This window comes from Vulpes vulpes, chromosome 15, assembly GCF_048418805.1.
Source record: "Vulpes vulpes isolate BD-2025 chromosome 15, VulVul3, whole genome shotgun sequence".
Taxonomy (NCBI): domain Eukaryota; kingdom Metazoa; phylum Chordata; class Mammalia; order Carnivora; family Canidae; genus Vulpes; species Vulpes vulpes.
This window is the reverse complement of record NC_132794.1, coordinates 18,215,978-18,231,603: the sequence shown is the minus strand read 5'-3', so window position 1 is coordinate 18,231,603 and position 15,626 is coordinate 18,215,978. Positions and strand designations below refer to the sequence as shown.

At 41.9% G+C, this 15,626-nt stretch overlaps 2 protein-coding genes across 5 annotated transcripts in view; one reads left to right on the top strand and one right to left on the bottom strand.

Annotated features, from left to right (window-relative positions):
* Positions 1-5,727: 5,727 nt before the first annotated feature.
* Positions 5,728-14,924, bottom strand: ATP5PF (ATP synthase peripheral stalk subunit F6). Of its 2 annotated transcripts, none has more exons than XM_025995685.2 (4): positions 14,786-14,924; positions 10,710-10,880; positions 6,474-6,598; positions 5,728-5,920 (listed from the first exon to the last, which is right to left on the bottom strand). In XM_025995685.2, the coding sequence occupies exons 2-4, from the start codon at positions 10,871-10,873 to the stop codon at positions 5,883-5,885; spliced, it is 327 nt and encodes a 108-aa protein (XP_025851470.1). In that variant the 5' UTR covers positions 10,874-10,880; positions 14,786-14,924; the 3' UTR covers positions 5,728-5,882. The 2 variants fall into 2 exon arrangements, with proteins under 2 accessions (XP_025851470.1, XP_025851469.2); XM_025995684.2 differs by having other exon boundaries at positions 14,654-14,787.
* The window catches only part of GABPA (GA binding protein transcription factor subunit alpha), a 36,432-nt gene continuing 35,535 nt past the window's right edge, over positions 14,730-15,626 (top strand). Inside the window, exon 1 of one of the 3 annotated variants that reach the window (XM_025995681.2) lies at positions 14,730-14,867. The gene's annotated coding sequence lies outside the window, so the exon portion shown is untranslated. Of the gene's footprint in view, positions 14,868-14,922; positions 15,385-15,626 lie in introns of those variants that run through there. The other 2 variants (XM_025995680.2, XM_025995678.2) reach the window with 2 other exon arrangements.

Genomic DNA, 15,626 nt, shown 5'->3' with positions numbered 1-15,626 from the left:
TGTGCCACACCTTCCCTTCACCCCTAGTAACCTCTGGCAAGTTGGCCTCTCCCTAGGCTCACAGGTGGTAACATTGTTCTGTCCTCCCTATCCCCACAAGCCAGTCTCAGTGCTAAGGTGGGCCCTTCCATGCTTATCTACTCTCACCACAGATGCCCAAAGCTCTCATCTTATTTTTTTTAAATACTGAAAGGAGCCATGATGATTACATTTAAATCCTGCACTCCAACTCCCAACCTTTTTTTTTTTTTAAAGATGTTATTTATTTATTCATGAGAGACACACACAGAGGCAGAGACATAGGCAGAGTGAGAAGTAGGCTCCCTGCAGTGAGCCCAGCGTGGGACTTGATCCCAGGACCCCGGGATCATGCCCTGAGCTGAAGGCAAATGCTTAACCACTGAGCCACCCAGGTGTCCCCTACTCCCACCCTTCTCATCGCTAAATCTGCCCATCTCCCATCTCCCCTCATTCATCAACTCCATCCTGCATTACATGTTCCATGATTGTCACTACTTTCATCCTTTTCACTTCAGGCCTTTGTTACTATTTTGTCTTCTGGGACATTCTTCCCTCAAATAGCCTCTCTCTTAGTCACGACTTCTATCTCAGTCACTGCCAGATTTGCTCCTGAACAATGTCAACCCTCTTCCCCCTTTTCTCCCTTCCCCTTGCTAAAAACCTTCCACTCTTTTCCTTTCTAAAGCTCATTACCAAGGGCTAAATTCCTTAGCCTGAAGTTCAAAGCTAAGAAAGTCTTCCCCCGCCCTCCTAGCCACCTACACTTCTTGTCATATTGTCACAACCTACCCATCTAGCCAAATGTTCCACTGTTCTACTTTGGTTGCCTTATGCATCCAAACTTAACTAGGGTCATTTTATCTCAATAAGCAATGTTTTCCTCCATTGGAATGCTGATTCTCCCAATCCAAAAAAATAGGTAAATTCTATGGACTCTTTAAGGGATGGCTCAAATTCCACCTTCCTTAGGAGGCTTTCCCTCATTCCTCTTGCTGGAATAGTTTCTTCTCTGAGCCTCCATAGCCCTTGGTTGATTTTTTTTATGGCAATTATTGGTATTTAGTTCATAATACACTTATGCACATATTAAACAGTATCAGATATGGTCGGTATCTAATAAATGCTGAATTAATTTTTAAAAATCAAGAGCGCTTGTGAAAAGGCAACTAAAAAAACACTGATATGATTTCTGTACAGATTTAGATTTTTAGTAAAGTATCATATTCTGCAATGTTATTATAATCCAGTTCATTCATTACACAAAGTGATACAAGTTATTGCTCCATGAATTAAAGCTGGACAGAAATTGTTTCTCTCTGCATCCATTTCCACACTGTTCTTATAAAGATCTTAAAATATTTTTCCAACTTTCAAGTTTTAAATTTTAGTTTTCCATTCTTTGTTTCTTGTTCTGTAAGAGTTTGGGACACTTTCAGTAGTAATAACTGGTCAGGAAATTCAAAATAGACTATGTATTTTTATTTGTTGATACTGTTAAAAAAAAACTTCTGGCTGGCTCAGTCGGTTAAGCGTCTGCCTTCAGTTCAGGTCATGATGCCAGGGTCCTGGGATTGAGCACCACATCAAGTCTCCCTGCCCAGTGGGGAGTCTGCTTGAGATCTCTGCCCCTCAGCCCCTCCCCGCACTTGTCCCTCTCCCGGCTCATGCTCACTTGCTCTTTCTCTCAAATTAAGTGAATAAAGTGTCAAAAAAAAAAAAAAAAAAAAAAAGACAACATACTCTAAAATGGAGACATTTGTACTAAGTCCAAATTAATAAACCAAAACTTAATACCAAAGTTAACTACAGTTTCAAAACTCTCCCAGATGTGGAATCTAAAACCAGTCAATCTGGAATTGAGGTTACCTGCTCAAGTCCCCTAAAGGAAGGTGACCTTGCCACAGCTAATCCACTCTGCTTGTAACTTCCTTGTCCCACACCCTTCTGCCTACAAGTCATTTCATATGGATCTTCAGAGCACTTTTCTGTTAGGATGCTGCCTGATTCATAAATCGTCAAATAAAGCCACGAAAGTCTTTAACATTTACTCAGTTGAATTTTGTTTAACATTTTCTATTTACTCTTATGACTTAAATACATGCCATATTTTTATTTGCCCAAGTTTAAAAAAATACTATTTTTTCTAGAGTATGTCTTTAGGTTTTCTAGAGTATGTTTTTATGCTTTCTACTAAGAAAATGCTCTCAAATAAGTGAATAGTTGTATCAACAAAAGATCTGTTTAAGTTCTCTAAGATTGAAGGTGGATTGATTTAAAGCTCTACTTCATGATGTTTTTAACAGTGAATGTGCTACTTGTGCTTCCTAAATAGATGGTGTAAAAACTGAAGTTTCCTAAGATCTGCGGCTGTGTTCCTCAAGGTGCCCCTAGCATGCAACTTTTCAATCTTAAACTCAACTTTCTTCTAAATATTTAACTAGCAAAAATCATACTAAAGTTACTGAGGTCAAGAAAATTGTTCTAAATTGTAGGATAATATACAGCAAAGGACATGAGAAAGAGTATTATACATTAACGTATGATATATTCATGTAACAGAATGTTGTTTGGGACATCTTCTGTTGCCCCAAGGGCCAAGTACCCCACTTTCTAAAGAAAACCATAAACAATCTGGGTATAAATACCCCTCTTGATGTTTATGAAGATAATGGTGCTACCTTGAAATCATTACCCCAGTCCTCTCCCTTTTACCCTACCACACAAGTTCATATCAAGTGTATATGGATAGATTGGGGTTGGGGAGGAATGGGAGAGAGAGAATGAAGTATCCAAATTGTGAGACAGAATGAATTTGTCCAAGTTTTGTGTTCTATCATCTGACTATCCCCCAAGGCAAGTACAGAGGATTTTAAAGAGAATCACTTGCAAAAACTGAAGATGCTTGCCAAGAAGGAAATAGCTATTTGAGCAAGGAGAAGGAGTTGGACAAAGATATTAAGGGAGACAGCAGGATAATGGTGAAGTACCCATCTTCCCATGATTTCTTAGGGCAAGGATATATGAATTTCCCATGGTCAAGTAGGCATCATTGAAAGTAGTGGGCCTTGAGCCTCTTGCTGGTGTCTTACTGAGATAAAACATCTGAAACAAGACTGTCCCACTGGGATGGGAACAGAGGGGAGTTGGAAAGAGATGGAGTTGGAGTGGACTTTCCATTTGGGATAATCTGTACAATGGGAAGACCTCTTAGCCCACTGATTGCCCCCAAGAACTTACACATGCAGCACCTAACCAGAGAGAGCCTAGCATTTACAGGACTGCTACAGCAAGGGAAGCCAAGAACTAGTAATAGCCAAAACCAAAAAATCCTACACTAAATGGATTTAAAGAAATAAAAATTGCCTGAAACAGAAGCCCTCCTCGGTTATTATTTATTATTATTATTATTATTATTAAAGGTAACACTAGATGATAAGTACCCTTCTTCAACTCATTTCCTCTTCTTATAAGGATGCTAGTCAGATTGGATTCAGGCCCACCCTAAAGGCCTAATTTTAACTTAATCCTCTTTAAAAGTCCTATCTGAAGCGGACAAAAATCAGAGAGGAAGACAAACCATGAGAGACTCTTAACTCTGGGAAACAAACTGAGGGTTGCTGGTGGTGGAATAGGGTAGGGGGGGAAGGGTAACTGGGTGATGGGCATTAAGGAGGAAATGTGATGTGATGAGCACTGTGTGTTATACCCAACTGATGAATTATTGAACACTACACCTGAAACGAATGCTGTACTCTATGTTGGCAAATTGAATTAAAAAAAAAAAAAGAAAAAGAAAAAAAGTCCTACCTCCAAATACAACATTGTAAGGTTCTGGGGGTTAGGATTTCAACAAGTGAATTTTAAGCGGAACAGAATTCAACCGGTAACACCAGGCATGGGAGAAAAAAGCTATTTTTAACACTAAAACCTAGAAAGTTGAGGTCATTTCCAAGGATAAGGAGTGCACTGGCCGACTGATAGTGGCAGGTAAAGGCCAGGGTTGTAGTTGGGGCAGCCTCATCAGGAAGAAGGGGCTCTGAGAAAGATGAGGACCTTAACATCCATGACTCAAGGCACCACCGTAGACGTCAGCTGGAGAAGACAGTCAAAAGTGAGCAATATATGGCCTAGAATGTAGGGCATGGGAGTAGAATGCTTAATGCAATATTCTTACAGTCACAAATAGAATCCTTACGTTTATGTAATGAATGACTAGATCGGGAAGTTCTAGCAAACTCCAGAGTTGCAAGACAGATTTTAAACAAGTATATGAGAAAGTCGGTGTGAAATTATAAAAGGTAAAATTCAACTAAACCAAGTGGGGAAGTGAGGGAACAAGAAGGGAGGTGAAGCGTGTACGGAAAAGGGTCAGGACCTTCTCTAGACTGGTAGTTGCACGCTAAACCAGGTAGCTCACCTGTCACAGGTGGGTGTTGTTTCAGGGGAGGATAGAGATAGGATCTGAGCAACCAGACTTCCTCAATTGCCTTTAAATAATGCCATAATCAAACATCAAATTGTTTCAATGTCTACAGTTATTTAAATAAAAGTAGTTCAAATGAATATTGCATAGCATCATTGGAAGAAACAGGACTTACTACTCCTTTACCCTCTCCAATTCCAATTCTGCACACCTTACTAGTTTAGTCACACCTGTATTATTAGGAAGTGTTTACAGGTCTTTTGGAAAAGGTATTCCTTTATAATTTTTTTTAAAATTTTATTTACTTATTTGAGAGCGAGCGAGAGAGGGAATGAGCAGCGGAGAGGGAGAAGCAGACTCCCACTGAGCAGGGAGCCCAGTGTTGGACTTGATCCCAGGACTCGATCATGACCTGAGCCGAAGGCTAATGCTTAACCAACTGAGTCAACCTGGTGCCCCGGGAAAGGTATTCCCAAGCAGGTTTGGCTTTGGTTAGAATCGCACACCACAGTAACAATCTATTTCTCTTTTGAAGTGAGCTAAACTCATAAAGAAGGTTGTTAAAGGACTTCATTAGAAAAAAAAAAAAAAAAAAGAAAACCTTTAAGAGTTTAAGATCTAATATTTATTGACACAAATCAGAGATTATCAGACATGAAAAGGCACAGCTAGTTTCCTTCTTAAAAATAATTTCCTTAAGAGCCATCTACTGGAACTGAAATTCTGACGTGCCTATTATGCCACCTATCTGTTCCGTGTTTGTTGCTGGGTCTTCCATCACTGAGGCAAAACACCACTATACAGCTTATTCTTTCAAAGGAGATTCCTTTGTAGAACCCCCATTTGCTCTCAGCTTTCCTTTCTCTGCCTGGGGAGCACAGTAATAGACTGATCAGAAACTGCAAGGGAAGAGAGGGGACCTGGGCTCTTAGGGTATAAGCAGCTAACATTTGAGATGACAGTTGAGATACAATGGATGTTCCTGTGTAGATTTAAACCTAACTTGAGTTTCCTGGAAAAGACATGATAAAATATTTATAAGTTATTTCTTCATATTTTGGGAGCAGATGTAACACCCCTCTGCAGCAAGCATTCCTTAGGTCAGGGTAGCTCCTCCGCTCAGGCAGTAAGTCTCCTCTAAAGGGTAGTCCTGCACACTGAGAACAGTCTGGTGGGTTATGGGCAAGTTGTAGCCAATTTATGCAAGGTCTCCACCTGATTCATTATAACCAAATGGGAGGATTTAAAATTGGTGCTGAGACACATAATTCAATACACTCAAGTGTCACCCAATATCACCAAATAATTTATTTGGAACCAGAATTAAAAGAACATTTGACAGTTCTCTGAACATTTGACAGTTGTGAAACATGTTTATTCTGATCCAGTTGTACAATTAATCTAGGACAAATTGCCAAATAAATTTTACATTATTTCTTCAGGACTGGGGTTTGTCGAAGACTTCAAATTTGGGATCTAAGAAAAGGAAGAAAAAAGGTTCAAGCTTAGCCATAGTGAAATAAAATGCATTATCTAGAAGGCTTCAATATTTAACTCATCTAGTAATTTTTTTTTCTTTAGTGAATATCTACTGTTTTTCAACACCTACATGGGAATATAACAATTGCTAAAGATTTATTCAGCACTCACTATAAACCAGGCTCTTTATTAACTGATTTAATATATGTCATTTAATTACAATAACCATGAAGAAGCTATAACTCTCTCCAATGTCAGATGAAAAACAGTCACCATTACCTATCCCAAGATCACATACCTCATAGGTGATCTTGTCAAGATCCAAGATCAGAGAGTTTGATTTCAGATCCCCACCATTTAACCTCTTACGTGATCTCCCATGCCAACGGCAATCATTTATTTATATCAGACCCTCACACGCAAACATCATTGCCCTAATAAATTTACATGTGATTGTCATTTAATCCTCTGAAGAATTCAATTGTAAAGTATAAATATGCTCAACTTAAAACAATCTCCCACAAGAATGAATCCATGATTAGACACTTACCTTCAAATTTGAAGTCAGGGAACGTATTCATGTCTGCTTTACCATACATTTGCTTAAGCTTAAAAAGCTCCTTCTCCAGGTCTTGCTGGTACTCTGGGCCAGTATCAACAGGTCCTCCAGATGTCCTGTTGTATAAATAAGCCAGGTAAAAACTCACGCACCAATTTATAAAACCAAAATTACTTTTCAGCATCAAGTTTCAATAGATCTTTCAAAAGTATTCACATGGGAAAAATATTCTTTATGAAAAAAGTATTTGTTTGAATTTCAATTCAAACTTTTATTATGATGAGGTTCCACATAAAAGGGGCAACTTCAAATGAACTTCTAACTTTGAAGATTTGTAGTATCAAGGATGTTTATTAAGTCAGAATCTCTTTAGGTCTAAGTTGCGATAAGATAAAATGACTAGTCCATGGCTCTTGGAGTCAATCACTGCTTCTGTTTGAATGTGTGCTCTACAATTTATTAAAACTGCTAAACCACAGCAAGGCATGAAGCACTCTAAACTTTAGTTTTCACATCTAAAACTGAAGGCCCTACCTAATGATGGCATTGTAGGAATTACAGAGAAAATCCACATGTACCACTAAACATAGTGACTGGCACATAGTGAAGTGACACAGTGATGTGTTACTTATTTCTATTACCAAATTTAAATCAGCCACCACTAAATGGCTTCTAAAAGGTCTTTTAGTAACTTTAAGTCTCTTATAATACAGGTCTACCAAAGAAGCAAATATTTCCTATCCTCAGAAATTTGCTATTTAGAAAAAAAAATGTCTAGAAACATTTATGCTATAAGTTATTGATAAGTTTGAAAGACATGGTTCACCAAACAGCTACTCAAGCTGAGGAGAGCGCACTTTTGCTGAGTTACCTGGGAAAAATTTCATTTTAAAAAGGTGGCATTTGAGACACATCATGCATTTGGGTCAGGTTTTAATTTCCTACATTCTAAGACTGAGAAAGCAAAGATATGGAGGGAGGTAATAAAGAACTGCTTATGTGGAGAAGAACAAGACATCTATCTAGATGGAAAAGCCAGCAGGACCCAGGTCATGGGAGACCTGGAGTGTTAAGTCTGGGAGTTTGTATCGTATTTGCTAAGCAATAAAGTGACAAAACTAGAATTTGGGAAGATAAATATAGCATTATGGACCAGCAGTGGGGCCAATTAGATGTAATTAATTCTTTGCATAAATTCTCTATTTGTCATGTCACTGTCCACCTACAATATGAGCAATAAACAAACTTTATAAGTGAGAATTCCATTAAACGGGTAATATTTTCACATATGCCTATTAAAAGCATAGGGCCTTATATTATGTTACAGAATTTCCACAAAAAAAAATAGAGACAGCTCTACTTTAAGAACTTATTAATGACGTTGGTTGTCATGGACCCAATTTTCTTCTAGATCAGCACATGGAATATAGAACTTTCTGTAATGACAGACATGCTCTACATCTATGCTGTCTCATTAGGTAGCTACTAGCAAAATCTGGCTAGTGAGCCCCAGAAATGTGACTAAGGGACTGAGGAACTGAATTTTTATTTATACTTAGCTATAATTAATTAGATTTCAATAGTCACATGTGGATAATGGCCAATGAAATAAGACAGTGCAGGCCGAGATAGAACCTTCCACCAGATACCTTAATGATGGTCTTCCAGCTCTGGGAGCCACAGGTCTCAGGAACTGCTTTGAGAGGATCTAGCCAGTCTCACTACTATACTGGTTACTGATAGATGATGGCTGTTATAACTGTAATGTGTACTCTTATTAAAAAAGAGGCCAGATATTACCTATATCCTCAGGTATAGGATATACCTGAGTATGTCTCCCAGCCCATCCTATTACATCCCCAGGATCTAGCATGGTGACCAGGACAAAGTAGACACTCAAAGGATACTTGTTTATTGCACTTAAAAAATACTATGCATGCTAATTTATTGAATCACTTAATTTTTACAACATCTTTTGAAATACTGCTGTTATTATCATACCCATTTTACATATGAATAAGGTACAGAGGTTAAATAACCTGCCCAAGGTCATAATGCTAGTGTCAAAGCAGCACTCCAGGCCAGAATTCATGTGCAGAACATTTTCCCACACAGTTTGCACAAATGAATGAACTCTTTAGACTAAGAGTTTAATCTTAAAGCTTTAGATTAAACCAGCCAGGGGTCACCTCAGGGGCGCCTGGCTGGCTCAGTGGGTAGAGCATGCAATTCTGAGTTCGAGCCCCACATTGGGCATAAAGCTTACTTTGAAAAAAAAAATAGAGTACACCTCTGGATTAATTTATTGGATAAAGTACGAACAGCATCAACACTAAGATACTACAAAACCTCTGGACGGGAAACACTCAAATCCCCCAACCAGTGCTGCACATGTTACTAAACTGTATGATTTTAGACAAATTGTAAACTTTTAGCCTTCCTTTTCTCATATAAAAAATGGAGATAAGATCTGTAAGATTGTTGGCAGAATTTTATAACAATGTCTTCGTTTTAATCCCTTTGTTCTCTTCCTCCTTAGTTCTGACAAGGACAAAAACTTTTGTCAGTTGCTCAGACTCAAAGTCTCAGAGTTCTTTTAATTGTTCCCTCTCCTCTGCCTCTCCACCAGATAACCAAGATCAGTTCTCAGTCTCTCAATGCCACTATCACTTTTATATTCCCACTGCTATAAAGCCAAGATCCTTATCAACCAGTGCTTGGATTATTACATTTTCCATCATGTCTGTCTTCCTTTTCTGCACATTACAATTTTTCTAATACTCTGTGATTAAAATTATCATTCTAATAGAGTAATATTAATCTTGTTCCGCTCCACCATACTGCTCAAAAACCTTTAATTCATTATAAATGCCTATCGTATAATCAAAGCCTCATAATCCCCTCATTTCAACCCCATTCCTATTGCTACTGCTCCTTACACTACTCGTATATATCCAACTTCCTGGGAAACGGCATTACACAATTTCCCAAAGATATTTTGTGGTTTCTAGTTTTCATGCCGTAGCTCACTTCATTCTTTCTTTCTAAAAGATATCGTCCTCCCACTCCCATTTATCTGTCCAACCTTCACACCGGTTGTTCATAACCTGGGGGAGACCCCTAGATGTAGATATCTACCAATGGCTTTCCATGGGTTTGAGGAACTTTTTAAGCTATAAGCTTGAAAATCATGTGAGTAAATTGTTCACCTTTTTCATTTAAACTGAGGATGATTCAGAGCTATCCATATTCTCAAAATGGATAAAGGACTAAACAGTGCCTTCAAAGCAAGACAAAACAATCACTCTTACAAGCTACCTTCCAAAATGCCTCCAGCTAGAAAGGAGCATTCTTTCCTGTGAACTCCCCAACATTAACTATGTCACTACCTTAGCATCTAACCCGTTTTACCTTATATACTACTTTATACTTGCCTACAAGCTTTCTACCCTTATCAGATTTCAAGAATGTTATGGAAATGCAATATGGCTTCTTTCTGTGGCCCAACACAGTTTAATAGCCCAGTGCTTTGAACATGCTAGACAGCTAAATTAAACAGAACACTGAACTGATGTATGTCACTTTTCCTAAAATTTGGGGGTTGAATTTGATGGCTAAGGTTGTCATCACTCATCTCCAAAACGGTGTGGTTCTATAATCATCCTGGATTTGCTTTACGCCATTTCAGAGTCTTTTGTCTTCTGACATTCCTAGAAGTATATAACTATGGAAATAGCATTTAAGAAAAAAATGCTGTGTTCATACATTACCCCCAAATCATGATGTAATAGAAAGGTCACTAAATTGAGAATTAGAATATTTTGATAATATATTTTTCCTCCAATTAGTTTTATGACCTGAGGCTAATTAATGTCTAAGGGACTTAGTTTTCTCAAATATAGTTGCTAAATGATTTCAAGATCCCGTGTACTTCTAAGAATTGACTCTAGTTTATAATAAATGACATTATAATAATGATATATCTAAAATGACAATAGATTTAACAGAATTCTCCCTTGGAACCCATAAAAGGAAAAAAAAAAAATGGAACTTAAAAGAAGAATCAAGATCTTTATCTTCTTTTTGATCATTTAATGAACCTGTATGTCAGGGATCACCTCAGTGAAGATCTTAGACACTCTCAAACACCAACTTTTTTTCCCCAATCTCAAAATTTAATACTTTGTATATTTATATTTACACCATGATTGATTATCTACCACTTACTGGCGTTTAGTTCTATATTCTCTAATCTTGTCCACGAAGAGTTTCTGTACAGGATCAAGTTCCTTGTTAAATGCCACTGCTGTAACACCAATGTTTCTCCTCAAATGGACTGAGACTGCAGATCGAATGAGAGAGGAGAACCTGAAGAGCCTCTGAAGAATCATGGTGATTCTGTTACCGAAAACAAGCACCAGCATGTTAATATACTTTAAAACATGTAACTGCCAAATATCTCTAAATATTTCATATAGTGGGACTTTAACTCCACTAATTGCTACAAAACTCAACCATAAAAGAACCAGCCCAACAGAGCCCACCAACGAAAGAGAAAATCAAGCAGTACAACCTAATCACAATAAAAGAGTGCAAAAAAAAAAGGACTTAAAGACTTCCAAGTCCTTACTTTCAGAAACTAAAATACAGTGATCTTCTAACTAACACATTTCAGTGGTGATTTCAGCTATCAGATGCAAATACATGGAAACAAGAATTCCCAAAAAAAAGTAATAGACAAGGAAGCCATAAATAATTAGAAGAAATTTCCCTCAGATTAAGAAAGGTGGCCTCTGTCAAACAGGGTTTATTCAACCCTATGTTGGAATGGAGATAAAAGATTCACACCTCAGTATAGCTTGGTAAAATTTCTGAACATTAAAGTGAAAACCTGGCACGCTAACATGACTCCCACAGTGTCCCAAAACTACCTATTAATAACAATAACCATTGTCATCCTAACACTGAAGTGCTATTAAGTGCTCAAAGTGTGGTCTGTGGACCAACAGTAGTATACAAATTCTTACTGGTCTATAGTAATACAATTGAAATAAGGACTTAGAAACTTTTATAGCAATTTGACAGAGTAATATATATTTCTTGAATAATAAGAAGTCAGTCTGTATTTTGTGTGTCTTCCCTGTACTATCTTTCACCTAATTTTTCCAGTACCTCATTTTCATTGTATTCTTCCAAAGTCGCTGCAAAGGTTGGGGGGTAAAAATGGTCCTCTACCACTAAGAGTTTAAGAAGCACTAAGTGAGAAGACTGTAGGGTAGTAGCACAGTGGTTCCTGAGTAGGGGTGACAGTACCCCTCCAAGAGACAGCTGACATTTTTGGTTGTTGTGACTTGGGTGTGACTGGCCAGGGATGTTGCTAAACAACCCTTAACGATCCCAAACAAACAGCCTCCCCATGAAAAAGAATTATCTGGTCCAAAACGTCAATAGTGCTAAGGTTGAGAAGCCCTGGAATGGCACATGAAGATCACCAAAAGAAGAGAACAAACCAAGGGCTGATGGAGGGAGGTGGGGCATGGGCTAGATGGGTGATGGGGATTAAGGAGGGCACTTGTTATGATGAACATGGTGCTATATGTAAATGATGAATCGCTGAATTCTATTCCTGAAACCGGTATTGCACTATATGTTTGCTAACTAGGACTTAAATAAAAATTTGGGGGAAAAAAAAAAGAAACCTACCAAAAAAACTCCCATAATAAACAAAATATCCTTCACCTGCCAGGATGAAAGCACACTCTCTGAAAAAATTAAAGAATTCACCGTATGTATGTCACTTTTACACTCTATCAAGAGAAAAAGGCTTGAGAAGACTCGAAGCAAACAGTAAATAATCTACTTATTATGATTCCCATTTTACATACACAGAAAATAAGGCTTAGAAATGAAGTATGTGGCCCAAGGATGCACAGTAGACTCTGACCAGACACACAGACCCATTTTAAAAACTGTGCAACTCAAGGTGTATTTTCCCTTCTGGCAACTTAAGGACGTGCTGAACACTCAGCAGTAAGGCCACCTAACATTTGTTTGTTCAGCCCGGAATACTTTGCAAATTACTTCCATGTATATTCTCTCCTTGTACCGCTAGGGTAATACTGTTAAGAATTAGAGGGCAGTGCTCGTATCCCTCCTTTATAGGTAATAAAACTAAGTCTAAAGAAAGCTATCACACTACACTGCCTATATATTCCCAGTTAATTTGCTCCGACTGTGGCAAAAATTGTGTTATTTCCACTACGTAAAACCCATTTTAATTTTCTATCATCTAAGTTTTGTTTGTGTGTGTGTGTGTGTGTGTGTGTGTGTGTGTTTTAAAGTAAGCTCACAGGAGGTCCTTCTGTGCCCTGGGCTGCCTGACTTCCCTGCACCTACCCCTGGACCCTGGAGGATCTGGAACAGAATGAATGTTTCTCACCCCTGCCCTTGAGCTCAGAGCCAAGATGCCCAGGGACAGCACCCTCAAAGAGGTGCTCAATAAGGAGCTGACAACCAGTTAATGAAGAACAGTAAGCGTACACGGATAGTTTTCCAATAGAGCAGCAAGGGCCAGTTAGAACATCTTAAAGACCAGATATCCAATTCCAGTAGCAACTACAAATCAAAGGCATGCATCCCCTAAAGATGTATAACAAGGTCCTGAGCTATAAAGGGAAGCAACACACCCATGGAGTTTCTTAGAGTGGGAGGTGGGGGAGGAGGGGGATAGAAAATCTTTACAATCAAAAATACATACACAGCCCCACATTGACAAGTGCTAGGAAGGAAAGGATTCTAGAAGAGTGTTAAAGGTGGACTTTCCAGAGAGGACTCTGGGGAAATGGCCTTTAAGCTGAGACCAGATGGATGAGATAGGGGAGGAAGGACAGCAAGGGGATAGTCCAATAAGGCATGAACAGATAATTTTTAGATAAATGGCTACAGGAGGTATGAAAGAATCTAAAAAAAAAAAAAACAAAAACAAAAAACAAAAAAACGGGGGCTTGACCTCACCACCGGGAATAAAGAGTCGCAGGCTCCACGGACGGAGCCGCCTAAGCGCCCCTCTATCATCCTCTATTAAGTATTCAAGACTCCCAAATCACAACTCTAATTTTCATCTTTTTCCTGAACCCCCAAGCCCACACAGTCCACAGGCCTCTTCCCTTCAGAGGTCCTTATGGGGCCCTCAAATTCAACCTGCCTAGAAAAATAATGAGCGCGCGATCTCGCTATTTTTACTGGGCGTGAAATACCAGGTCCGATAAATTCTCTATTCGGGCACTACGGGGTGCCGAGAACCGGTGACAGGGTCGGACACCGGCTGGGGGAGGCCCCTAGGGCCAACCCACAATCCGCCTACCCCTGGAAACCTTGTTTGGTCCCGCCTGCGACCTCTGGCCTCACCCCTACTCCAGCACCCCCTGCGCCCCCAGTCGGCATCTTGTTTCTTGGGGGTGAGAGGAACGACCGTGCTGGACAGCGGGCGTGCAAAGCAAAGCCGCCTGACCACGTTTTAGCACTATCAGTTTTTTTTTTTTTCAAGATTTTATTTATTTATTCATGAGAGACACGCAGAGAGAGAGAGAGAGAGAGAGAGAGAGAGGGAGAGGCGGAGACACAGGCAGAGGGAGGAGCAGGCTCCACGCAGGATCACGCCCCGGGGCAAGGGCAGGCGCCGAGCCGCTGAGCCACCCGGGGATCCCCAACATCAGTATTTCCAGGCGGGACGCAGACTGTTAAAGATCGCCATCGCCCGTCTCCCTCTTGCGGGGCACATTGTGCTTTCAACAGTTGGGCAGACGGGCCCGCGCGCCCCGGCCAGGCAGGCCCCGGCTGCAGACCGGCCCTGAGGGAATGACCTTGGGCTGCCGCAGCGGGGCCGCGGGCCCAGGCCTCCCTCCCTCCCTGCCCCCCGTGCCGCCCCCCGTGCCGCCCCGCTCTGCCCTCACAGCAGGGAACCCCGGGCCTGAACACGGAGCCAGCCGCACGCTTCACCGCCTATAAGCGGCGAGGTCAACAACGACCCCGGGCCCGGGGTGAAGCTGCCCGGGGCACAGGGCTGCTCCAGTCTCCTGACGGACGGCGGCACTAGACAGCCCAGGCCGCGGCAAGAAACCCAGAATCCGAGTCCCAAGAGGCCAAGCCGGTCGAGCCACCCTCCCAGTCACCTTGCACTAGCGCCGAGCCGCCGGAGTCTCCACTGCCGCCACCGTTCTACTTCCGGCCCTGGCTCCGCCCCCACCCGCCTACCCGCCATCGCTATGCATTATGGGCCGCCGTTTCAGTCGGTCGACACTCACCGGACAGGAAACGTCTCGGAGGCGGTCTGCGACCGGACGGCTCTAGGTGAGACAGAAGCCAAACAGGAGGAGGAAGTGGAGGGTAAGTGCTTCCGGGTCCCTCGGCGAAGCCTCCGCCATCTTTCCTTCGCCTAATTTGACCTGCTGTCTTCTACCTCCTGGAAGCCTTCTTTTGCACGCATGCGCACCTTGATCGGCCTGTTCCCTAGTTAAAAATGCTCCCAGACCCAAGTCAGCATCCTGTTCTTTGGGGTTGTTGAGGTTTTAGGAATGATTATGCCCGGAAAGCGAGAGTGTAAAACAAAGCGGAGTGGGGGCGTTGGGCTCCCTTGTGCCTCGCGAGCCTCCGTTGCCTCAGGCGTTCGTTTCGCGCAACCTGCTGGGAGTTGTAGTCCCGGACCCGGGGGTGCCTGGGAGGCGGGAGGGGGGTTGGAGTTTCTCAGCGCCGATTCCGCGGGAAGGGCCCAGGGGCCTCACACTTCGGGTCGCGGGAGCCGCGGGTCTTACTCAGGGAGACGCTGCACGTGGAGCCCGCGCCCCTGCTGTTCTCAGCCGGCTCTGGAGCGCGGGTGGGGGCGACGGGGCGGATTCCGGAGCGGGTGAGTGCGGCCGCGGGGGTGGGAGGGAGCGCGGGCCCGCGCGGGCCGGCCTCGTTCCGGGGCCTCCTCACCCGCAGCGGCCCCCCCGCGGCCGCCTCTGTGTTTTGTTTCCGCTGGTCCCCGGCGCTGTGACTCCCATTTCCGTTCGTGGAGACTTGAGGGAGCCGGGTGGGGAGGGGCGGGGGAGGCAGTGCGGGGAGCGGAGGGGAGGGGCGCGCGGCGCGGGCCCCTGGGAAGCCGCG